The sequence below is a fragment of the Carcharhinus amblyrhynchos genome, chromosome 10 (genome assembly GCF_965287045.1).
Source record: "Carcharhinus amblyrhynchos chromosome 10, sCarAmb.v2.hapA, whole genome shotgun sequence".
Taxonomy (NCBI): Eukaryota; Metazoa; Chordata; class Chondrichthyes; order Carcharhiniformes; family Carcharhinidae; genus Carcharhinus; species Carcharhinus amblyrhynchos.
The window spans coordinates 11,511,803-11,537,755 of NC_137333.1; the positions used below are offsets into that span (position 1 = coordinate 11,511,803).

The 25,953-nt window shown below is 40.9% G+C and overlaps 1 protein-coding gene across 11 annotated transcripts in view; it reads right to left on the bottom strand.

The window, feature by feature from the left end:
* The window catches only part of mycbp2 (MYC binding protein 2), a 175,416-nt gene extending 165,730 nt beyond the window's left edge, over window positions 1-9,686 (bottom strand). For 9 of the 11 annotated variants that reach the window (XM_080198120.1, XM_080198125.1, XM_080198128.1 and 6 more), the window contains exon 1: window positions 9,012-9,685. In XM_080198120.1, the coding sequence (XP_080054246.1) occupies window positions 9,012-9,307 (296 nt within the window). In that variant the 5' untranslated portion in view covers window positions 9,308-9,685. Of the gene's footprint in view, window positions 1-9,011 lie in introns of all 11 variants that reach the window. The other 2 variants (XM_080198119.1, XM_080198129.1) reach the window with 2 other exon arrangements.
* Window positions 9,687-25,953: the final 16,267 nt, after the last annotated feature.

The following is a 25,953-nucleotide window of genomic DNA, read 5'->3' on the forward strand; positions in this document are numbered from 1 at the left end:
CTTTGTTTTCCTGTGAAAATTCTTGAATGTGGTTGAGTTGATTAACCTGTTTGATGACATTAATATCGCTGGCACAATAATCAAAGTGCCATACACATCAGTAAAATCTTTGTGATCAGCTTTCTTTTAGGTCAGAAGTGAGTGCCCTCACTTTGCCACTAAATGCAAAATCCAAGTTATGATGATCCTAGCAATAGTGCAACACACCCAGCATATCATAACACTAATTTGCATAAAATAATTTCTGAACAATGACTTCACCTATCACTATCTTGAAAGAGCGTGTGCCAATGCCAATCAGCTGAATAGTGTACTCTTGATAACAAACTGGAGCAAAGAACCTATTCTATTGCATGTTCACTCAGACTGAATGTTACAAAGATATTTAATTCTGAATGTTAAAGATATTAGAAATCTGGATAACCATATTCACTGCTAGCTAGAGATTAAGTCAGTGGCATGTCTGCAATGTGTCAGACTCAAACTGTCTTGAGGCGGATTCCCACTTGTAATACTTATACATGCCATGAGTACTCATTAATGTACAATCTTTTAAAAATACATCATACCTTCAACATAAAGTCAGTGGTGCATAAGAATCTCATGGCACCAGGTTTACATTCATTTATAAGGTGGTGTGCAACAGTTGGCTTTGTGCAGTTATGTCTGGAGGTCAGCAGTTTTTTGTTGAATTAAGCAGCACAAGGAAGGGGAGCACAAGGACAATAGTAGCTTGCATGGAAATTCTGGACTAACAAGGGAGTGTGCAGTGGAGCAGGGTTCAGGTGCTTGGAGGAGTGGAAAAGGGAATGACCTGGTATCCTGGGTGTGTTGGCTGGCATGGGGCAGTCAAAAAAAGAAAACGAGGGGCCAAAGGGTAGTGTCAGTACAGTGCATATCTGGGTCTATCTCAGGGTATTGGTGGTTGAGCCTTTAGTGAGCTTTTTAATTCTTCTGCATATTTCAATTATCCTTACTGAGGATGATTCTACAATGTCCTTTATAATATATTGAAGGGGAGGCTAAATGAGCTTACAACTTCAGCCATGCACCACAGAAATACAAACTCCACAGCAGATACCAATATGAAAATTTAGTAAAAAGAGCGAGCACAACATTATTTCATCTAAAGAAATGTTCCTAACTCCCTGTAATAATCAGTGCATGCCAACCATAAGGCATGCCTGTGGATTTACCTCTCTGACTAAGCTACTTTCAATAAATAGTGATGATGCACACATGAATGAAGTCAAACGTGTATGATGTGAAATATTTACAAGTGAACTTAAATTTGAAAACATCTGTGCCACCTTTATGCTTTCAATGATCCTTATGTTAATGGTAATGTCATTGGACAGGAAAGTTGTAGGTGTGATGAAGAGCCATGTTTGTCAAGGAGGCTTTTTTTTAAAAACAGACTGCCCATATCAGCTGCATTGACAGACAAAGGGCAAGGGGGGTTTCCAACATAGAAAAACTTTCCCATAATATATGATTGCATATGTCTCTTGTGCATGCCACAAGCATTTAAATTTTAATTGGAATTGTGTGGGAACTAGCGAAAAAAAGTGGTGTCCACTTCCAGTTGCAGCACCAGGAAGAATGCTATACTTAGATTCTGCCCATGGTGTCTTGCAAGGACCTGGGTTGGGGTCTCAACTAATCACTGTATTTATGAATGACTTAAAAGCTGGATAGAAAGCTTCGCATCCAAATTTGCCAACACAAAATTAGGCAATAATATGAGTAGTGTGGACAAAAGTGTATAATTAAAAGATATTAACACAGTGAATGAAGCAAAGAATGCAGCAAATGTGAGGTCATGCACTTCAAATAAGAAGGATTGAACTGGGTAATTCTAAATGATGAAAGCTAGAAACAACCCTTTAACTAACGTACACCTTGCCCACATACAGCATGACCTGAACAATATTCCAGCTTGGGCTGGTGAGCAACAAATAACATTAATACCATACAACTGCCAGTAATTTACCAACCTAACAAGAGTCTAAAACGCTTTCCCTTGACATGCAACAGCATTATCATTGCATGATCTTCAACCATCAACTACCAACCAGAAACTGAACTGAACTGAACCAGCTATGTAAATTTCGTGATTACAAGAGCAGGTTAGTGGCTGGGAATTCTGTGGCAAGTAACTCATCTCCTGATTCCCTAAAGTCTGTCCACAATCTACAAGGCACAAGTCAGGAATGAAGGAATTATCTTCACTAGCTTGGATGAGTGCCACTCCAACAACAGTCAAGAAGCTCAACATCATCCAGGATAAAACAACTTGCCTGACTGGCACCCCATCAGTGGTACAGTGCTTAGCACTGCTGCCTCACAGAGTCAGGGATCTAGGTTTGATTCCCAACTTAGATTGCTGTCTCTGTGGAATCTGTACATTCTCCTTGTGTTTGTGAGAGCTTGCTCCAACAGTCCAAAAGATGTGCTGGTTCGATGCAACGGCCATGCTAAATTCTCCCTCAGTGTACCTGAACAGGCGCTGAAGTGTGGCAATTAGGGGATTTTCACAGTAACATCATTGCAATGTTAACGTAAGCTTTCTTGTGACACTAATCAATAAACTTTAAACTTTATCCAAAGTAAACATTCACTTCCACCACCAGAGCACAGTGGCTACAGGCTGTATGATATACAAAGTACACTGCCACAACTTGCCAAAATTTCTTTGACAAAGTCCAAACCTACAACTTTTTCTACTTTGATGGACAAAGCAGGAGTTAAATGGGAGAACCAATACCCAGGAACTCCCTTCCAAGCTACACATCATTGAATTGGGAATATGGCATTACAATCACTGTTCCTTCAGCATCACCAAGTCAAAATCCTGGAACTCTCTCCTCTGCAGCACTGTGTATAATCATACAACGTAGACTATAGCAGTTCAAAGCAGCTTCACCACACCTTTCAAGAGCAATTAGGGATGGGCAACAAACGCTGCTTTTACCAGTACCATGAACAAATTAAAGTCACAACCAATTTCTAGAACTGTTATTCCCGTTATAAGTCAGAATCTCTCAGTACTCGAGCCCAAGTGTAAGTAGCAACAAATCTGACATATGACAACTGGCACACTGCCCACAGTAACAAATTGAAGTTTGAATTCTGGATTATGCATTGCTCTATCACAAGGCGCTTGTTTCTTGTAGCAGTTCCATTGACACAGTTGCAGTTCCTGTATTCACTGTCCCTAATATGCAACTATTTCATTTCCTGAGTTAGACAGAAAATATTTGCCACAATGCAAAATTCCCTCAAGAACAATCAATTTTAATCTATGTATGGTTTGTTAACTGATGAATGTGTGTTAAATTCGGAGCACTTTTTAGATTAAAGTTATCTTATAGAAGTAAAAGAAAATACCAAGAGCCTAGAAGGTTTACGGCAAAACTCTGCGAATAAAATGCAAGTGTGTACGCAGTAGACTTTCCAAACAGAAATTTCAATTGTTTTTATATATATATATATAATGACTGCTTCAACCACTCCATTCTCCAGAGAATGCCATTTTATCATACCAGCATGAGTGTTTTCTACTTCTCACAACAACCATAGCGCAACAGACTGCCAACTGTGTGTGTGTGTGTGTGTGTGTGTGTGTGTGTGTGTGTGTGTGTGTGTGTGTGTGCGCGCGCGCGCACGCGTGCGTGCATGCATGCGCGTACACAAGATCTTGCCACTGTAAACAGCATACCATCCCTCACTACCAAGAAACATGCCGATGGGAGACTGGAGAATTCCAGCCATCGTGAACCACAGAACCCTACAGTGCAGAAAGAGGCCCTTCGGCCCATCAAGTCTGCACCGACCACAATCCCATCCAAGCCCTATCCCATATCCATGCATATTTTACCCACTAATCCCTCTAACCTAAGCATCCCAGGACACTGAATACTTTTTTTTTTAAGCACAGCCAATCAACCTAACCCGCACATCTTTGGATTGTGGGAGGAAACTGGAGCACCCAGAGGAAACCTGCACAGACACGAGGAGAATGTGTAAACTCCACACAGACAGTGACCCGAGCTGGGAATCGAACCCAGGTCCCTGGAGCTGTGAAGCAGCAGAACTAACCACTGTGCTACCGTGCCGCCCATCATGTCCTTACACATTTTGTTACTCAACTTGTTACAGCTTAAATAATGGGCAAAGCCACAAATTGGAATCCATGAAACGTTGTATAAATGCAACTTGGACTTATTCACCATTAAACTATGTTTTTTTTCTTTCAAGGGTGTACCAAAATTTGTGCAACCTATTATCACAGCTATAAAGACTCTCACTAAAGCAAATTAAAGTTCACAAAGAATCATCAAATCTCAACATGAGAGCCTGCAGTAAACCGAAACTAACTCTGGTATTAAACACAAACAGTTTGGTCAACTGACCCTCCAGTTTGCTTTTCCATGGTTCATAAACATTTTCACGTCCATCTGCTGCAATATTGGGAAGAACAAAAACAATATCACAAAATCAAGTTTTCAAAAATGCCCACGGCACTCAACAACCAGCAGACAGAGATATCTCAAGTTCATCTAATCAGCAGATTCGCATGCAAATTTCAAGGAGATAAATATAAATGATACAGCACATTAATTCACGCCTTAAAGTCACTCAAACAACAGTTTAAATGCTGCCTTAATCTCAGTGATGCAGAATCCAAAACTAACTAAAAGAGAAAATGCTGCAAAATCTCAGCAAGTCTGTCAGTATCTGTAAAGGAGAGAAAAGAGCTAATATTTCAAGTTCAGGTCACCCTTTGTTAAAGTTTCTAAGTCTTTTACGTATGGATGAATTATTTGTGCTGTGTTCAACTTTATGCTCCCGTAAAGATGTGATGTTGTCCAAAAATCATAAACATCAAGTTACAAATGAAACCATAAATTCAAAGATTTTACATTTTAAATTAACTATTCCCCACTTTATGCACCAGCGAATCTACTTACAACATTTACATATGTATTCATGACCAGTGCAAAATCTAGGCTGACATTCCGGTGCAGTATTGTGGGAGCACTGGGCTGTCAGGAGGTGTCATCTTTCAGATGAGACAATAAATTGAAACCTCTCTGCTTTCTAGATGGATGTAAGACACCCCATGGCATTATTTCAGAGCAGGAACATTTTCCAGTGTCCTTGATCAGAATTACAAAAACAGGTCATCTAATCGTTAGATCACTGTTGAGGCGCTTACAGTGGGCAAACTGGCTGCCATATATTCCACATTACAACAACTACTCTATTTCAAGTATATTTTGTTGGCTGTAAAGTACAGAGACATTCTGAAATCATGAAAGGCGTTATATAAATGGAAGTCTTTATGTTTAAAGATTTCAGTTAATTTTGGTATCCAATGTTTTCAAAGATTGGCTATTCTAAGACTTGAATATAAACTATTTAATAGTTAATCACTGAACAAAAACAGGTATCATTTTATCCTGCTTTAAACAATAAGCACCATATAAATGAACATCTATTAAAATTAATAATAGCCTGTGCTTAAGGGCACAAGGTCAGATTATCACTTCTCAATGAATCATTTTCTAACATATAATTATAAAAATGAAAACCACAACAGTATTCCACCAAAGTAAAGTTTCTTCAATTGGCAAACAAATGTCAAGGAGAATCAAATTAAATTATATCGTCATTTAACATCTACTTAAATATCACTTTTCATCACTGCATCACAAGATGACAAATGTCACCTCAAACAAGCAGTTATGTACTGAGGGCAGCTAACTATAACTAAGGTGTTATGATATTCAAGGAAATCCACTTGTCTATATATTATCATAGATCAAGCCTGTCAACCAACTTAAATTTACAATATTTTTTATTTATATTTTCTTGCTCACTGCAAAATTGTTGGTAGTTTACTTTGAGCTGAATATGTCAAACTAAATTTCAACATAGAGTACCTGGTATTGGCCATCAAATGATGATTGTCACAGTTTTTGTATGGACTGTACCAATCTCGTCATGAGCATTTAAATTAATGGTAAGCAAAAAGGAGCATGTTTACTTGCAGTAAGTTATCTCCAACTATTAATCCATTACACTACTTTTAAAATTAAAAAGATGAAATATGTTTGTTCCATCTTGTGGCTCAAATTTAGATCTGATTTGTCTAACTTTCATTTGGATCCAGTTACTGCAATCTGATTTGACCACTTTTTTAAGTAAAGTCAAAATCCAGAACATTTTAGGTATTCAGAACTTCTTGTCTCAAGATTCTGCTATTGGGCCCTGCTCAACTGGGATAATAAAGAAGCTTTACAGCAAAAACAAAGGATCATATATGTTCATTAACTCACATTACGGGTGCACAATTATCCATGTACATTTTGACACTTCGTTCATTTCTTCAGATGGAATCACAAACAATGCGGTAAAATTAAAAGTCAGTGTCTTGTATACAAGTGAATACCTTTAACATCAGTGAGAAAAGATTTCAGAGCTCAAATCACAGGACTCTACTGAAAACTGCCCATTTCTAAATTGAACAGATGCTGCAAAAGCTGAATAAGTCTGTTTTGCATATTTCACTATATATACAGACTAAAGCATAACATTAGACAACAAAATAGATGGTGTTAACTCAACAACTCAGTGCACTGCAAATACTTGTATGCAGAGGTATTTATTACATACAAGACTTACTTTGATAGCTTAGTCAGAGATGCTAAATAAACACATGGCAGTAAAGAGGAACACAATGGCTATTGTCAACATGTGAACCATCCAGCAAATGTGCAGTTGATGTCATTCTCTTGTGACATGCTAACAACTGTAATGCATAGGAAAGCATCATGGTTCCAACATTAATGATGAGAAATCACAAATCTTTTGTAGAATACACACACACACACAAAACGTAACCAGCCAGTCATTGTGATACGACTGGAATATTTTCACCAAATCTCAATTGTATTCACAATTTAAGTGAAAAGCCATTTTTTCTATTTAAGATGGCTTCATTGTGGAAATAAATTACATTTTATGAAGAGGATTTCGTTTTATCAAATGCACCACAGTATTCAATGTTCAAAATTTGTTTATTCTTAAACTAAAATATTGAGAAAGACGTGAACTGGTAGATGACGTCATCAGTACAACCATGACACCACATATTGCGTTTCTACACTTGGCAGCTCAAATATTAGAACGAAAGTATTTTCAAACAATGCCTAATAATTATTTTGTACATTCTAACAACTTAACACCATCTTTCTCTGCGCTGCTGTGTTTTGTAATTTGCACCAATCACACATCATTGACAAAAAAAACCAACACACAAGATGTAGTGTTAATACTTTTTTTTGGACTAATACTGTTGATTATTACAATGAATATTAACGCCTTGCAAGAAGGTTCTTGCATGTGTGAATCAGCTGCATATCTCCACAAAATGCTGAAGCCCCACAAATCCATTATCCGCACTCATTCCTAACCATCCCCTCCCCCCAAAAAATAAACATTACTGGACAAGAACGTGTTGGTACCAATGTGTTTCCACTCATCACTGTTCAGTAAAACAATGCTATCTCAGTGCAGAGCGCTCTGGGCATTCCTTGTCTGTTGCGTTTACTGCTGATTTGCAGTCGAATCATAGGAGAAAAACAAAGCTCCACCCCACAACGTCCAAATGGATTAGGTAATTCACGTACAGTGGCGTTACCAAATCATATTGCAAATAATAAAAAGGTCCGGCATTGCAAGAGCAAATGCAATATATGAATTTAAGTTGTCCAGTATTAATTACATTATTCAAGAAAAAAACGTCGTGCTGTTAATTCGATAATATTACATGAAAGCCAGTTCCATCATTTCATTGTCCTGCACCATAGGTTTCGTTTTCGACGACGCACGTGATTAACCGAACACCATTTCACAACATTAGAAAAGCTTTATCCAACCCATTGTGTGTTAAGAGTGAAGCATTAGTATTGGTGAAAGAAAAACCCATCGCCAAACGTCAATTGTAAATGGCCTTGACTGCATCCAAAGTAGATCAGGATTTGATTTTTAAAAAAATGTATTTCTACCAATGCGTCCGGTCACTGACATCCACTGTTGTTTAAGAGGTGGTCATGACCCTACTTTTACCGTGACATACTGACTGCACGGGCCTGGACTCAAATTTTAATATGTTTCCACGCGTCTCGAGTGTTGCTGTCTCCTAAACATTTACTGTCCTTCATGCGAAATCATTCAGGGGACATAAAACAATAACTAAACGAAACTACAAATGCAAAGTTAACAAAAGCGCAATATTCTTGCCACAGACAATTTACATAACCTCCACCTCCCAACCCGCAATACTAAGAAAGGAACTTGGCATCACTGGCTGAACCCTCAAGGCAACGCCTCACATTTCTCTGCAAGAACACGTCCGTGCACAAGAAGCTACAAAAAGGCTGTCAGTCCCCCCTGGGTTTCGGCACCCAGACTGAAGGCAGGGTGACTCAGTCCGCCCCCCCCCCCGAAACCCCCGAGGTGAAGTATCACCAGCTCCCCGTCTGGTGAAACAACAATCGACTAAGACTGCATGCATTTTGACAGCCAAACCAACACGTTGTGCTGGGCCCCATCGACGAGCTAAACATCCAGCAGCGTGTCATTTTAAAACAGAATTTAAAAGAATCAAGGCAAATGCATCCCAGTGATTATAAACCTTGACAAGCTCAAGAGTTCTAACGCCGATTAAGTTAAAGCATTAGTGTCATAAGTAGGTTTATATTAACACTGCAATGAAATTACTGTGAAAATCCCCTGGATTCACCAGTACAATACCTCCTCCAAATCTGACCTGAACAGAGCAGATTACGCTGGCAAACGTGCAAATGTTTTCTATTGTGCACCGAGAAACAATGTTTTATTGCAAAATTGTATTGGGGAGGTAGTAATTTCTGCAAACGGTTGTTGTGCATGTGTTTCTCGCATCGTACCATTTGTGTCCGATGCTAAGTGTTTTTTTTTACCTGCTATGTTGGGTGTCCAGGGCTGCTGCGAAGAGCCGCTGGTACTTGTTCCCGAGCAGTTTCCCTGACAGCAGCTGGTGCTGGACCCGGCCGGCGGCAGCCTCCATCCCTCCTCCTCCGGCAGCAGCAATAGCAGCTGCAGCAGCAATCCGGGGATCGGGAGCGGGGTAGAGCAACGAGTCGGTGTAGAGGGAGGAGGAAGAGGCGGTGGGCGGGTAACCGGGCTCCGTGTGTGAGGTGCAAGAGAAGGAGGCGGCGGCGGCGGGAGTGTGAGGAGATGGAGCCGAACACATCATCCTCCGGGCTGAGGGGGGAAAAGGAGGAGGAGGAGGAGGGGGGGAGAGAGGCTGAGCGGTTTCTCAAACCCTCTCTCCCCCCCACCGGGGGTTCCCCCAGTAAACAGAGGCGGGCGATCACCGATTAGGAGGGAAGGCCTCCTCCCTCCCCTCAAGCCCGGTGAGGCTTCTCTCCCCCCGCCCCTTCTAGATTCTCAAATGGCCGCTCTGGATCTCCACATCCCTTCGCAATCCCGGGGAGAAGCGCCTGCCTGCCCGCCCGCTCGCTCGCTGTAGGGAGAGGGGAAGTTAATGGGGATGGGGGCGGCTGGCGGTGTGTGTCTGTGAAAGGGGAGGGGGTGGTCACGGCGCTTCAGCTGCCCGTCTCTCGGCCGCTCCTCCGACTCCAAGCTGACGACGCTGCCATCTTGAATCCGCCGTTCTGACACCGGGGGCGGGGGGGGGGGGGGGGGAGGGGAAGGGGGGGCGCGCTGCACGCCGGGATCGGTCGGTCAGCTTCGGAGGACCTCCACGGTCCTCCCAGCCCCGCTGACAGCGCCGACTGCCTTTTGCAATGATACTGACTGCCCAGTCTCCCAACACAACAGGTTAGAGTCCAACCAGTTTGTTTGATAGTCATCTTACAAGCTTTCGGAAACGGTGTTCCTTCGTCAGGTGTGTGGAAGGTTCTGATCAGAGAAGGGCATATAAAGTCACACACAGTTTACAGAATACTGATTAGAATGCAAGTCTCGCAACACCAGGTTAAAGTCCAACAGGTTTATTTGGTAGCAGACGCCACCAGCTTTCTGGGCTCTGCCCCTTGGTCACCTGCCTTCAGCTGACGAAGGGGCAGAGCCCCGAAAGCTAGTGGCATTTGCTGCCAAACAAACCTGTTGGATTTTAACCTGTTGTTGTGAGACTTCTTACTGTGTTTCCCCCAGTCCAACATCCTGACTGCCCCACTCAGTGTTGGGGGGGGGGGGGAGGGAGGAGAGAGAGCAAGGCTTCAGTTCACAATGCACACTGATCAGTCAACATTCATCATTTCTTATCCCAAAATCTCTTGGGATTTCAGGTATCAAGGTAATGTACAATTTGGCTCATGTTATAAACTTTTGTTTGCATCCATCAGGATTAAATAATGGGCATGTAACTTTGATCACTTTTGCCTGTGCTGTCACTTTCACTAAGTCCTTTAAACCAACCTGCTGTCTAGCTGCCAGTGATTTGATTTGATTTGTTATTGTCACATTAGAATCTCTGCAGTGCAGAAAGTGGCCATTCAGCCCATTGAGCCTGTACTGACAAACAATCCCACTCAGGCCCTATTCCTGTAAACCCACATATTTACCCTGCTAATCCCCCTGATACTGAGAGGCAATTTAGCATGGACACTCAACCACACATCTTTGGACCGTGGGAGAAAACCAGATCACCCAGAGGAAATCCACACAAACATAGGGAGAACGAGCAGACTCTGCAGACAGTGACCCAAGCCGGGAATCAAACCTGGGTCACTGGCGCAGTGAGACAGCAGTGCTAACCACTATGTCACCCCACGTATCGGGATACAGTGAAAAGTATTGTTTCTTGCGCACTATACAGACAAAACATAGAGTACATAGGGGAGAAGGAGAGGAGAGGATGAAGAATGTGGTGTTACAGTCATAGCTAGTGTGCAGAGAAAGATCAACTTAATATATGAAAGGTCCATTCAAATGTCTGAAGGCAGTAGGAAGGAAGCTTTTTTTTGTCCTTCATTTTATTTTCTCTGAGGACTGTGGGCATGACATTAGCCATCTCAATTGCTCTGCTCTTCTCACCCACTCTAACCTGTCTCTTCCCAAACATGCTACACTTTGCACTCATGGATCCAGTCCTAACTTTGTCATGAAGCCTGCTGACAAGGATGGTGCTGCTGTGGCCTGGCATACTGACCTCTTCCTGGCAGAGCCTGAGTGCCAGTTCTCGAATGTTTCATCCTACCTCCCCCAGGCCGTGACCCCACCACTGAACATCAAGCCACTATTTCCAGAACTGTCACTGACCTCAGAGCTCTGACAAAGGATCACCCAGACTCGAAACATTGGCTCTATTCTGTCCCCACAGATGCTGTTGAACCTGCTGAGATTTTCCAACATTTTCTGGTTTTGTAACAATTGACTTTGTCTTTTTTACAGAGTCTTATGAACACTCATTTACTTTAATTTCCCCTTATCATGTTATTTCTTGTTATCCTTTTCGTTGTTATTTGACTGATGATCTCTATCTTTTCCTTTATCCTTTTATGTTTTTTTTTACATTTCAGTTGTCTCCAAATCTACTGATTTTGCAAAAATTCAAAATGTATTTATTTCCTGTTGCTCCAGCCACCGTGCAAAAACCAATTCCTTCTTTCAATTGAATTTAACGCCCATCCTTTTAAAACCTGTTATGGTCCATGAGACAAACAGCTCTGCAATTTTCAGTGTTAATATTTTCTAGTTACTGACTTGGAACATGGCGAAAAAGCCTCTTCTTAATATTTGAAACCCTGTCTCATCACATTGTGTATTTGCATTCTTGTTGACAAGAGACTGAGACAGGGAGAATGTACGTGCTGAAATAATGACTTAAACAGTGGTTAGCACGGCTGCCTCACAGCGCCAAGGACCCGGATTCGATTCCCAACTTGGGTCACTGTCTGTGCATGTTCTCCTCATGTCTGCCTGGGTTTCCTCCAGGCGCTCCGGTTTCCTCCCACAGTCCAAAAGATGCGCTGGTTAGGTGCATTGGTCATGCTAAATTTCCCTGCAGTGGACCCGAACAGGTGCCGGAGTGTGACGACGAGGGGATTTTCACAGTAACTTCATTGCAGTGTTAATGTACGCCTACTTGTGACACTAATAAATAAATAAACTTTAAAAGTGTAACTGTCTGTATGCTTATGTGACCCCACACAGAGAAATTAAGGGCAGGATGTTGCTCCCACTGAAGTCAACACCACATTGATATTTTTAACAACAATGGTAACCTGAATGACCACAATGTTCACAAGTATATACTAAAGTTTATTAACGTCACAAACAGGCTTCATTAAAACTGCAATGAAGTTACTGTGAAAATCCCTTAGTTGCCACACTCCAGCACCTGTTTGGGTACACTGAGGGACAACCTAGACAGTGTATTTTTCAGACTGTGGGAGGAAACCGGAGCACCTAGAGGAAACCCGCACAGACACAGGGAGGACGTGCAAACTCCACACAGACGGTGACCCAAGGCCGGAATCAAACACAGGTCTCTGGTGCTGTGAGGCAGCAGTGCTAACCACTGTGCCACCATGCCATTCTGCACAAAGCTCTATTTTGTAGAGGCTAATAGGAATGTTTATGTGAGAAAAAACTAACATCTATGAACTGTTTGAATTTCTTTAGCAAATATTGGTTTGCTTTGCAAATTGATGTGTCAAACTCCTGTGAAATAAGATGGAAGAGACCATTGCCCACCTCCTTCTGGAATGTATCATTGCAAAGAAGATCTGGACAGAGATTTGATTTGTTTTATTATTGTCACATGTACTGAGATACAGTGAAAAATATTGTTTTGCGTGCTATCCATTATAAATCATATCATACGCAGTTCGCCAAGAGTTGCCACGCTCCGGTGCCATCCTGAAGCATAAATATAGTCAATCCACAGTTAGATCAGTAACACATCAGATGCATCCATTTTTATCAAGGTTCATCATCTGGAGAAGTGTCACAGCACAGGATTTTGTGCTCTATAGCAACAGTTGAGTTACTAAATACCAACATTCTTTGCTGCTGCTCTGTGGTGGGATCATGGACAGGAATTCCAACAACCCCCCTCACCCATTTCACGTACTTCCTTAGACTGCTCCAAATTTCCTCAATAGCATTCCTAATATTATTACAATCCCAGCTGATATCACTACTGGACAAGTCATATTCCAGAGTGGAACACAGTTTAACAGATCCTAACTTAGATATATGGAGGATGACGAGAGGGGCTGCTGATGGACTTTTAACAAAATAATAAAATATATATTAAACAAGAATAGATTAATTATAATACACTACTCCTTCACCCCCACTGCACCTTTACAAATACATAAGAGTTTTAAGGATAACCAAAGTTTCAAAAACAATCTTATGTTCATAGTAAGTAGATCGCCCCTGTAAACCTGTAAATACAAACTGTGGTCAGACAGATAACACTGAAAGCAAGAGACACATACCACCCAAACAACTTCTACAGATTTCTTATCAACTCCCTTTGATGTTTATCATGCTATGAGCCAACTGGTCTCACTGGAATTCTGTTTTCCACACAAGGGCTTCCAATTTCTGCCTTCAAGGAACCTGCTCTTCTCCCAGCTGATGCTTTTTCTTGGGCATCTTCTCCAAGGATCCACTTCTATTTCCAATGTCCCTCACCCCCAGATTCATGGGAATTCAAGTTTCGCCTTCCACACAATCTCCTGGATACTCAGCCACACCAACAGAACACCACTGCTTCACAGGCTGCACTAAGGTGTCACCAACCTTTCAGTCACCTTGGATCTCTGGCTTTCCACTTCACCTTCTGTCAACTTTCTGCAGCTTTGTCACATTGGAGACTTTCTCTCTGCTCCTCAATCTTAACTTCACTCAACAGAGCAATTTTTTCCTTGAATTCCTGTTCTTTGTTCATTTGACGAGAACCTCATCTTGAAACCTGCTTCTGTCTCTCTCCCTGGTTTAATCAACTTTCTGTTCTTTAGCTTGGGACTTGCTACTGTCCCTGTTCATTACTTTACCTGTTCTGGCAGCTTCTGTGGAATGAATGCTGCTTCCAATTGAACTGAAACTATTTTTGCTGTTTCTGTGGGGCCTCTCGTTGCTAAGCAACACCTGAATTTTTTAATACCTTGTGTTTACTTTACTGACATAAACCCTTATTTCAAATGTAGGCATCTAAACAAACCAACAGACTGACAGGCAACTTATTTAAAGTGAAACTAAAACCCAAATTCTTAATACACAACTATGAAAATATAAGTTAAGCATAAATTTAAAGCCATAGCCTATTCCTAAAACACACAAATAGGAATTAAAAATTACCAAAAACTGTATTTATTTCCTAACAACAAACATTTTAATTCCTATAAGCCATTACAATAACGGAAAGCCACCTGAGCTACATCCTACTCACCCACACTGATAAACTTTAAAGTGAACCAAGATATCGGAACAGATAACCATAGTAGTACATGACCACTATACTATACTATAGTACAGTACTATAGATGCATAGCTCACACTTCATAAACAGGGAAAGAATGTATCTTTTGCTCCAATGCACACGAGTCATATTCTTTACTAATATTCTTCCGTGAGTGGGCCTATTGCCCCAACCTGGACTGAAAAGAATTGAAGGAAAGAAAGGGGGAAGATGCAAAGGGAAGAGAGGAAGGAAAAAAGAAGGCAGAAAGGAACAGTGAGAGAAAGGATGAGGGGCTTACAAATATAGAGTGCCTTTGACAATGTCCCAGACAAGGCAGTACTTAAGAGTTGTAGAGAATACAATGACTAATTTACACACAGCAAGCTCCCACAAGCAGCAATAAGATGATAATTAGATTATAGGCAGGACTTTCTGGCTGCACTTGTCCCGAAACCGGAAAATCCTGCCTGAGGTCAATGCACATTTCCATGGTCAGCTCCTCACCTGCTACAATTCCAGTGGTAAGCGGAATGGGAAAATCCGGCCTTATCTGTCTAAACGATGTTGGCTGAGTGATAAATATTGGCCATAGTACTGGTGAGACCTCCCCTGCTCGTCCTCAAAATAGCATCATGGATCTTCTTACATTCATCAGACAGAACAAACAGGATCTTGGTTTAAATCATCATGATAAAGATAGCACCTCTGACAATGCTGCATCCACTCAGGATTGCACTGCACAGTCTCTGCAGAGGAACTTGAACCCAGAGGCCTCTGACTTAAAAAAAAACAATGGCTTACCTGGCTATACGGGGGAGACCTACTGTTCCAATTGAAAGCACTTTCTCTTTCAAGTACTACAGACTATGATTCCATGAAGCAAGAACCATACGGAGATGGTCATTAAATGCAGCTTTGGCAAAATTGCCCAAATCCTGAGAGCAAATTTAGTTAAATAATTACTTTTTTGTGTCACAATCCCACTTGGCACTGATCCAGAGCTAACCCATCAGTTTTATCTGAATACGTACCTCTCCATCCCTCAACTCCTCTTTCCATTGATGACCTCAAATTCATAGCCCCAGTTCACAGCTTCCTGGATTTACTTCAAAGGCTGTCAGCCCCGATGACTTTTCTCTAAATTAATTCGTGGGCAATGAGCATCACTGGCAGGCCAGCATTTATTGTCCATCTGTAGTTGGCCGAGGGCAGTTGAGAGTCAACAACATTGCTGTGGCTCTGGGCTCACATATAGGCCAGACTGGGTAATGACAGCAAATTTCCTCCCCTAAAGGGCATTAGTGAATCAGATGAGTTTTTCCAACAATCAACAATGGTTTCATGGTCATCAGTAGATTCTTAATTCCAGATATTTTTGATTGAATTTAAATTCTACCATCTGCCTTGGTGGGATTTGAATCCTGGTCCCCAAAACATTTGCTGAGTTTCTAGACTAATAGTCTAGTGATAATACCACTAGGCCATCGCCTTCCCTAAATACATTCCCCAATAGATAATGGAAAAGTGGGAAAGCAGTCCTCCAGGACATAATAGCTTTTACTATAACCAAAAGTCATGAGAGGCTTCAAGCCAAGATGGTCTTGAAATAAGTGGTGAGTGAGGTAGAAATTATTACAAAGATATTATACAACCAGTGGTGAAAGGACTCTGATCCAGGCCGGGGAAAGGTTAATAAACCTGTGGAAGTTGAACAGATGCTTTGCTGTCTATACCAAGGTTAAATATTATTGGCCGGGTAACAAACCAAGAAACGTTTTAATACATCATCCTGTACAAACAAACACAGAATACAAATACTGCATCAGCTCTGAAATTAGATGGCCTGTTTCTATACCTTTGGAATCCCTATCATACAGTGGGTTGCGTAATTCCTAATCAATCTCCCTTTCCCTGGTCTTGTGGAGGAAAACTCATTGGTGCGAGATGCCTTGGATTACCTATTAACGTCCAAAAAAAATCAGCTATTAATGTCCAAAAAAAGTTGTTGTGGGACAAGAGTCTGGCAAGCACCAGGGCCATTTGTATCCCCATGATGACACCTCCCCACATCCATAAAAAAACACAAAAACTCCAAATCATAGAATCTGCAGTGCAGAAGGAGGCCATTTGGCCCATTGAGCCTGCACTAATAACAATCCCACCCAGGTCTTAGCCTCATAACCCTGCATATTTACCTTCCTAGGCCCCCTGACACTAAGGGGCAATTTATCATGGAGTGTGGGAGGAAATCAGAATACCTGGAGAAAACCCATGCAGACAGGGGGAGATCATTACAAGCTCCACACACACAATGACCCAAGGCTGCAATCAAACCTGGGTCCCTGGCACTGTGAGGCAGCAGTGCCACCCTGCCACAGTGGATCAGAAAAGCAGTTCTATATTCCCCTTCCAATGTCATTAAAAGATATTGAACAAAATATAAGTCTTTATGTTGGATGCTGTCACCTAATGTTGGATTATTGGATAATGTCACCTTTATGTTGGATACTGTTGAATAACTCATCAAGCCCAAATACACATCAGTGCACAACAGCAGATGATTGTACAATGCTGTGCGCGACAGCAATATAAAACCATCTGCCCTAGTTGTTATCCATGGATGCAGAGAAGTTTTTCCAATCAAGCAGAATGGAGCTTCTTACTTCTTGTTCAAAAATAGATGGCTTTTGAAGAGAGTTTACTCCCATCCTTCATGCTGTTTGAAAATTAATGATTACCACAAAGGCTTCCATTCTGAAAATACACACATCAGTTGCAGTGGCAGGCAGAGATTTTTGGAAGTACATTCACAAAACTAGAAGGCTCCATGATGCTTCATCAGTGCAGTCTCTCATTTCTACTTCAACTAGAAGCTAGGCCCAGGAAAGCTGCTAGGTGACAAGGCTTACCTGTTAGTCCTGAGGGTCATGATGTATGCTCATGCTGCATAGAATGTGACAATACTGCATACATGAAGAGAAGAATAATTGAGCGTGCCATTGGAAAGTTCAAAGGAAGGTTCAATGCCTGCGAGTGTCTTGAACTGTGTAGAAATACAATATAGAGAGTTGTTTTGGCACATGGTGTGATTCACAATTTTGCAAATGGGAAAGGCATAATGGTGAATGTCCCAGAAAAGCCCAAAGAGCCTGATGATGACACTATTAATACTGTGAGATTTGGTTCAATAAAGTAGAGGAAACAGATACAATGGCATTGGCTACATGCCACAAAAAGAAAGAAATGCAAAGCAATCCTTATATCAAGTATTCCACTGATATAATATAACCTTTACAAAAACATAACTTCGTTCTATCACCATTTTTATGACTGCTGAATTTTATCAAACAGTTATGTTTTAAACTGTCTTCTTAATTTCAAGGTTAAAAAAAGTCATTTGGAAAGGGGGAATGTGACCTTCTAAGAAATCTTCCCAGACACAAGCCCATGTGATCTGGTTGCCATGGAGACAGGATCCACGTCAAAAGTTATTGAAAGCAATGTGCAAGTTTTAACATCGAGATACAAAGGAGGATGCAGCTGTTCTTGTTGCATACCAACTCAAAACTATACTTTATGATGTCAGTCAGCCAGAGAGATTTGGGGAAGAAGACCCAAAACAGGTTCTGCTATGTGAAGCAGAGAGAAAAAAGGCTGTAATCAGGTTAACCACCAAGTAAAGTGTTGGTGCGAATGGATTCCCCTTTCAAAGCAAAAAGGCTTATGCTGAATTAAAGACCAAATAACCGCTATTGAGTGTCTACTGGCAGTCCATTCATTTTGCTCAGAGTGTTAAGTGAAGGGGATTTTGTTTAAAAGGGCATTATGAGTTCACCCTGGTGACATAGGGAAACAAAATCCTCTGAAAATTGGGAGGAATTTGGGGACTTTAAACAAGACTAAGGGCAGAATTTTCTGGCCTCTCTCGCCCTGAAACCAGAAAATCCTATCTGGGGTCAACGGACCTTTCCATGGTTCACCCCTTGCCCACTCCGATTGCCATGACAGGTGGGACGGTAAAATTCTCCGCTACATTTCTACTGAGTGTGGTGCAATACACAAACATAGTGTGGTTGTTTTTATTGTAATATGAAGTTAATAGAGAATATCTTTTCTGTCGTTTAGTATATTCATTGCCAACTACATAATGTTTCATTTGTTTGTTACATGAATGTTTTAATCCATGAAATATCGTAATATGATTCTTTGAGTTAGTCATTGGGAAATTCATACTACTTTTTAAAAGTTATCGATCTCTATGGGGATCATGACAAATTAGTTTTGTTGAATATGAATCCAGAGGCAGTAAAACAGGTACACTGGGATTTGCCAGGGTTTAATTGAACAAGATTTCATGGTTACTGTTGGTGAAAAGTTAACGTAGTTACATTCAATGTTTTAAGTGTTTCTGGAGAGAGATGTCTTGTAAATGTCTTGCTATTAACAGAGATTAATTTGAATACTGTGACAGAGAATTTGGAGTGGGTTGGAAGTGTCAAACTCCTACTTATTGACTACAGCTCAGCCTTCAACACCATTATTCCCACAAAACTCATCTCCAAACTCTGTGGCCTGGCCTCAGCTCCTCCCTCTGCAACTTCTTAACCCATGGACCACAATCAGCCAGGGTAGGCAACAACACCTCCTCCATGATCATCCTCAAAACTGGTACTGCACAAGGCTGTGTTCTCAGCCCTCTACTAAACTCCTTATATACCTATGACTGTGTGGCTAAGTTACCCACCAGCTCGATTTTCAAATTTGCTGACGAGACCACCGTAATGGGTCAGATCTCGAACAGTGACAAAATAGTGTACAGGAATGAGATAGAGAATCTGGTGAATTGGTGGGGTGACAATAATCTCTCCCTCCATGTCAACAAAACAAACGAGATTATCATCGACTTCAGGAAGCATAGAGGCCCCTGTCTACATCAACGGGGATGGAGTAGAAAGGGTCAAGAGCTTCAAGTTTTTAAGTGTCCGGATCACCAGCAACCTGTCCTGGTCCCCCCATGCCGACACTATAGTTAAGAAAGCCCACAAATGCCTCTACTTTCTCAGAATATTAAGGAAATTTGGCATGTCATCTATGACTCTCACCAGTTTTCACAGATGCACCATAGAAAGCATTCTTTCTGGTTGTATCACAGCTTGGGATGGCTTCTGCTTTGCCCATGACCGCAAGAAACTACAAAGGTGAAGGTAGCCCAATCCATCACGCAAACCAGCCTCCCATCCATTGACTCTGTCTATACTTCCTGCTGCCTCAGCAAAGCAGCCAGCATAATTCAGGACTCCACTCACCCCAGACATTCTCTCTTCCACCTTTACCCATTGGGAAGAAAATACAAAAGTCTGAGGTCATGTACCAACTGACCCCAGAACAGCTTCTTCCCTGCTGCCATCAGACTTTTGAATGGACCTACCTTGCATTAAGTTGATCTTTACACCCTAGCTGTGACTGTAACATTACATTACACACTCTCACATTTCCTTCTCTATTAACGGTATGTTTTGTCTGTATAGCACTCAAGAAATAATACTTTTCACTGTATATTAATACACGTGACAATAATAAATCAAATCAAATCAAAAGTAGGTGATAAAAAAGTAGAGATCATTAAAGTATTCGCTCAACGCTTGAACCTTGAGGAGCTAAGGGTGGTTCCAATTGCACTCAAGTTGAGTTAGCGAGAATTCAATTACAAATTAAATAACTTGAATTCAAGGCAGAGACAAACAATATATTTTGAACTGAAAGTAGTCAAGAAAAATATTGAACTCAGAATCCAATGCATAAAATAGCAGAAAAATCTTGAGTTTCAAACAAAAAGAGGAAAAAAAGAATTAGCAAGGAAAATGTTTGAAACCCAGAGAGAAAAAGAAATTTGATCTCCACAAAGGAAAGCTTAGTTTACCTGAATGGGGCTGCCAGGAATATTTGACAATGACTCAGATTTAATTTGCTTTTATCCAGATTTAATTCCTGGTTTTGCAAAGAATATTCACTGATTGCATGAATTCAGAGAGGAAGAGATTGAAATTTGTTTTGTGTCATTTCAGAAAATTGCTATGAAACTGCAATGGCCGAAAGAAAGTTGAATGATTTTATTGCAGAAGGAGTTTGTTGGGCTGGCGATAGAAGTATTCTCATGATGTGCAGGTTAGGTGGATTGGCCATGCTAAATTGCCCCGTAGTGCTCCAAAATGCATAAGATTAATGGGTAGGGGTGGGACTGGGTATGATGCTCTGTCGGTGTTCTGTGCAGACTTGATTGGCCAAATGGCCTCCTTCTGCAATGTAAGGATTCTATGATATTCTTCAGACATACAGTTGGATGATTATGATACAGAGAAAATTGTTCTTCTTGATGTTTTCAAATTAGTCCTGGAGGCTTACAGGCGTAAGCTTAGTAATTTAAGAAAAAGACAGAGATTTGTGGAAATTTCCAGATAAAACAAGATAATATTTGATGTGTGGTGTAGGTCTATGAAGGTTAAACAAGGTTGTGTAAACTTTGCTGCTAATCGAAGAATTTTAAATAGTGTGCCTTTTGGGAATAAAGGCTCACCTAGGGGACTGTAGAATTCTATGATTCTATCAAAACACTGATATTGTTCCAAAGATAAAAGCAGCGGCAATAATGACTGATGATTATGAATCTTCTTACAGACATGTGAGCAGCAGCAAGCCATTATTTGCCAATTCACAAAGAGAATAGAGAGATAAAAGTTTATATAGTCAACAGAACTCTGGCTATAATGAGGGAAACAGCAAAAATGAAAAAATAAGCTGCCTTCTGTCTTTTTAAAGAGACATAACAGATGATATGAATGATTAAAGCAGACCAACTTGATATTTTTGTCATAACTGAGGGCAAGTAAAAGTACACTGTTGGAAATTAAGTGGTAAACCTGTTGCATTTGTAGCATTGCATTGCATTTCTTCAGAAAAACACTGCAGCAGTGGACGAAGCGAATGACAAACCAATCGCTTCAAAGATATTTACTGCCGCAATGGATCAGACCACAGAAAACTTGTATTTAAGGGTGAAGTGATCCCATCTTTGTCCAATAAAGCAGTTGTTATTCTTAGATATAGGTGACCATGTTCGTCATTGACATTAGCAAGTGATGTGAATTTTTCTCCAGCAAGTTTGCTAAATAAAAGCTGATTGATATGTAGTATTGTTTATCAATTTCATTATGTAAAGCTAACTTAAAATGGGACTTCTAAATCAGTTGTCCTATGGCGAGGGCTTGTGTCTGATTTATCTATGAAAGGTATGTCAGGGAATAGCATGGCTGGGAATATGGTTTTCCCTTTCCAGTGGTATCAGAAAAGCTCTGAAAAGCTGTTAAAATTGAAAATATTCAAGAAAAATTGAGTAAAGTACAAAACTCCATAACTTTCTGTAATCCTACTGTGGAAATTATTGTTTCAATTAAAGATGAGTCCAAAGAATTGGAAACTCAGCCAACTGATGTTGAAAGGATGTTGGAGCATTAGCTTGGAAACAATAAGTAATGACAACTGGAGATGAATTAAAACTGCCTGAATTAAACGTGCAAGCAAAACTCGAACAAGAGACGACAAAGCAGTGCTCAAAGTTAGTGATGAGACAAAGGAAAGCAAAGCTCTGAAATAGAATGGCTCAGCTATAATCTGTCGAGGAATACCATTGAGGAAATGTACCAGTTCTTAAATGTAAATTAAAATTTCAGAATGACAAAGCTACTGTTCTCTCTAGAAGTTAATAGTCAAAGCCCATGTTGAATGGAAAGAGAAAGAACAAAAATAATTGAAAATTTGTGAACTGACTCAAAAGGAGTATCAAGATGTGTCATCTGCTCCGTTGCAGTTTGGACTCTATACTAAACCACAGAGTAAGAATTTTTTTATTGCTGAATAATCTTAATGGCAAAAAGAATAATCACTATGTTAGAATGAAAACTAACAATGTTTATTGGACAAGAGGCCAGAATCTCTGAGATTATCTTCTATTTGCTCTAGGGCCAAAAGTTGACCTGTCCTTTGTCTCTGTTCATCTATATCATGCTCCACTGTTAGGTTTACAACCCCTGCCTCCAACCACCCCCCGCCCCCCTCCCCACCCCCAACATCCCCATTACTGACCTCCCAATTTCCTTGTGCTCCATGGTGACTATATGTCGATCTCTCATCTACAATTTCATTCCCCAGGATTGGGTGTTTCCAGACTGTCATGATAGGGAGTAGACGGGTAAACGATGTTCAGTGTTCCTAAAGATCAAGGGTATTATTGTACATTAGTCATATTCATTTGAGTGGTAGCCGTTAACCCACAATTCACTTATACACAGATACTGAAGGAGTGGTCGTTGGATTGGAAGGTGCATTGTGGGAGGTTGGTTAGCTCAGTTGGCTGGACAGATGGTTCACGTTGCAGAGTGATCCCAACAGCATGGGCTCAATTCCTGTACTGACTGAGGTTATTCATGAAGACTCAGCTTTCTCAATGTTATCCTTTATCTGAGGTGTGATGATCCTCAGATTAAATCATCACCAGTTACTCATCCCCTCTGAGGGAGTGCAGCCAATGGCCATTTGGGACTATGGCGATATTGCTATTACTTGTAATGTGTAACTTTATAAACAAATACTTATAAAAATATGTAAAGATTGGAGGAGGAGGGGATGCAAGGTTTTACTCATTAGCAAACCTCTCCACTGGGTCTTGGCTTGCAATCTCTTGAGTTAAAAACAAGAATGTTATTTTTGGTGTAGTTTCACGACAGCTTATCTTAATCAGCCAGCGTATGGAATTCTTCAAATAAAAGTCATGAAGAGATTGAAGAATGCATTAAAACATTTATTGCAAGTTTATTAAGGCAGCATGGTGGCACAATGGTTAGTACTGCTGCCTCACAGTGCCTGGGTTCGACTCCTGACTTGGTCACCGTCTGTGTGGACTCTACACATTCTCCCCATGTTTGCATGGGTTTGATTTGGTTTCCACCCACAGTCCAAAAGATGCACTGGTTAGATGCATTAGCCATGCTAAATTCTCCCTCAGCGCACCCAAACAGGTACTGGAGTGTGGCGACTAGGGGATTTACACAATAACTTCATTGTAATGTTAATGTAAGCCTACGTGTGACACTAATAAATGAACTTTAAATTTTACTCTAAGAAACTCATTAAATGCTCAGCCTGTTTATTACTAAATCCCAAATGTCAAGGTAGATTGGAAGCTGATTATGGTTTTTGCTTCCATTTAAGGTGGTGTCAAATCTTGAACAGTGGAGCATTTTCCTCAAATAAACCAATGTTTCTTGCCATTATTATTTGTCTTTTCTCCTGAAAGAGTAAGCCATTGTGTTAATTGGTTGCTGCAGAGTCAAGATCTTGCAGTAATAAGCAGTCAGGATTTATGTCGGGGAATATGGATCAAGGTTGTGCGACCTCAGTGTTCTGGCACGCAGCACAGGCTATGAAACATTTATCATATGGATGCTTCCAAGCAACTTTGCATCTGGGGCAAGGGACATGACAGCATGTGATACTTAAACAGCGATGCTTAACAACTATGCCTAGGGGACACCCTGTTCTTCTCTGTGATTCAGTTATCTGCTCTGTTTTTGAGCTGAAAACACATACTTTTGCTGATCTAGGGAGGCCATTGGACCTCTTCCAATATTGCAAGTGGGACCCTGTGGTCAAGAGGTGTGACTGACCTCAACATCCACTTTATTCCAAATGGCTCATTCAGTGCTCCTGCATATGATGTTTTTTGCCCTGGTTTTCTAACAGTGGTGTCCCGATTATGGAATTTGTGTCATCAGAAAAATTAGAATCTCGTCTTTTTTTCCTTTCAGCTCCAGTCATTTCAGACCATCTTCCAAAAAGCTACTCAACCTTTCAGCTGCATTTAGCATCTTTAAATAGTGAAGTTTAGTGCTGTGCTGAAGTTGCTGACCTGTCCACCGTCTTGCTCATGGCCTCCTGACCTTCATTCAGGAGCATTCTTTGGACGATCTGAGGATCTCCGATGAGGTCAGGCTCCTCGCAATTATCAGGCTAAAAATTCAGCTCCGTTGTAACTACATTGGCAGAGGAACTTCCATGCTGCAACCTCCACTCGCAACAATAACATGCACCGACTCTGAAGAAACCTGTTCCGAGAGCAAGAAGGTGAGGCTGAAAACATAACGGGTTCTTACTTTCTTGAACTGGAAATTGTCATTTACTTTGGGTAAAAGCAATGCAAATTGAGGAGAATTCTGAAGTGCAGAGGGATTTCTAGTCTGTGTCAAAAAACATTCACATGCAGGTATAGCACAATCAAGAAGGCTTAATGGAAGGCTATCCTTTATTATGAGAGGAATTTTACATCAAAGTAAAGATGTTATGCTTCATTTATATAGGGCACTGTTGACAACTCATTCCAAATCCTGTGTGCAGTTTTGGTTTCCTTATTTAAGGAAGAAGGTAAATGTGTTGGAGACATTTTAGAGGTGGTTTAATAGATTGATACCTGGGATGAACAGGCTGTCTTATGAGGAAGGATTGGACAAACTGGTCTTGATTTCATTGTAAGTTTGAAGAATGAGGGGTGGCTTGATTGAAAGATATAAGATCCTGAACGGTCTTGCAAACTGAATGTGGGAAGGGTGTTTCCTCTTGTGGGTTTGTACAGAATGAAGGCAGCACTGTATTGAAACTGGGACTCAAACTTTGAGGACGGAGGTGAGAATATTTTTCTCTCAGAGGATTGAGCAACGTTGGAACTCTCTGTCTTAGGCAATGGTGGAAGCAGGAGTCACTAAATATTTCAAATGCAGAAATAGATAGATTCTGGTTCGGCAAGGGAATCAAAAGCTATCGGAAGATGAGAATGTGGAATTCAGGTCATTAAATCAACCATGTTCTAATCAAATGGCAGAGAAGGTTCAATGGCCTTCTTTGGTTCCTAATTTGTACGGTCCTATGTGTTTATCTGTTCATGCAAGTAAGGAAGTCCCACCCTGATGTACATCATTTCAGAATGATCAAAATCCTCTTGTAATTGGAGTGTTACCTGCTCAACAAAAGCTAGTCACTGTGATCCAACGCAGCAAAATTTACCCTCTCAGCAATTTTACCTATCCATAATTGTTGGGGCAGGGGCTGTACAAGTAACAGTCTTACGTCTGAATACTTGATTGATAACTTAAAAACTTACATTCCCTCCACAACTTGGACACCATAGCTGCAATATTCAAGGTGCACTGTCACAATCTGCCGAGGCTTTTTCAACTGCACAAGCCTGCTGCTTCCACCATCTCAAAACACATGGGAAACAGGTACATGAGAACATCATCACCTTCACGTTTCCCTCTGTTCTGTTCTGGGACAATCTTGTAACGGTAGACAAACACCAAGGTCATGGAATCATAGAATCCCTACAGTGCAGAAAAAGCCCAGTCAGCCCTTCG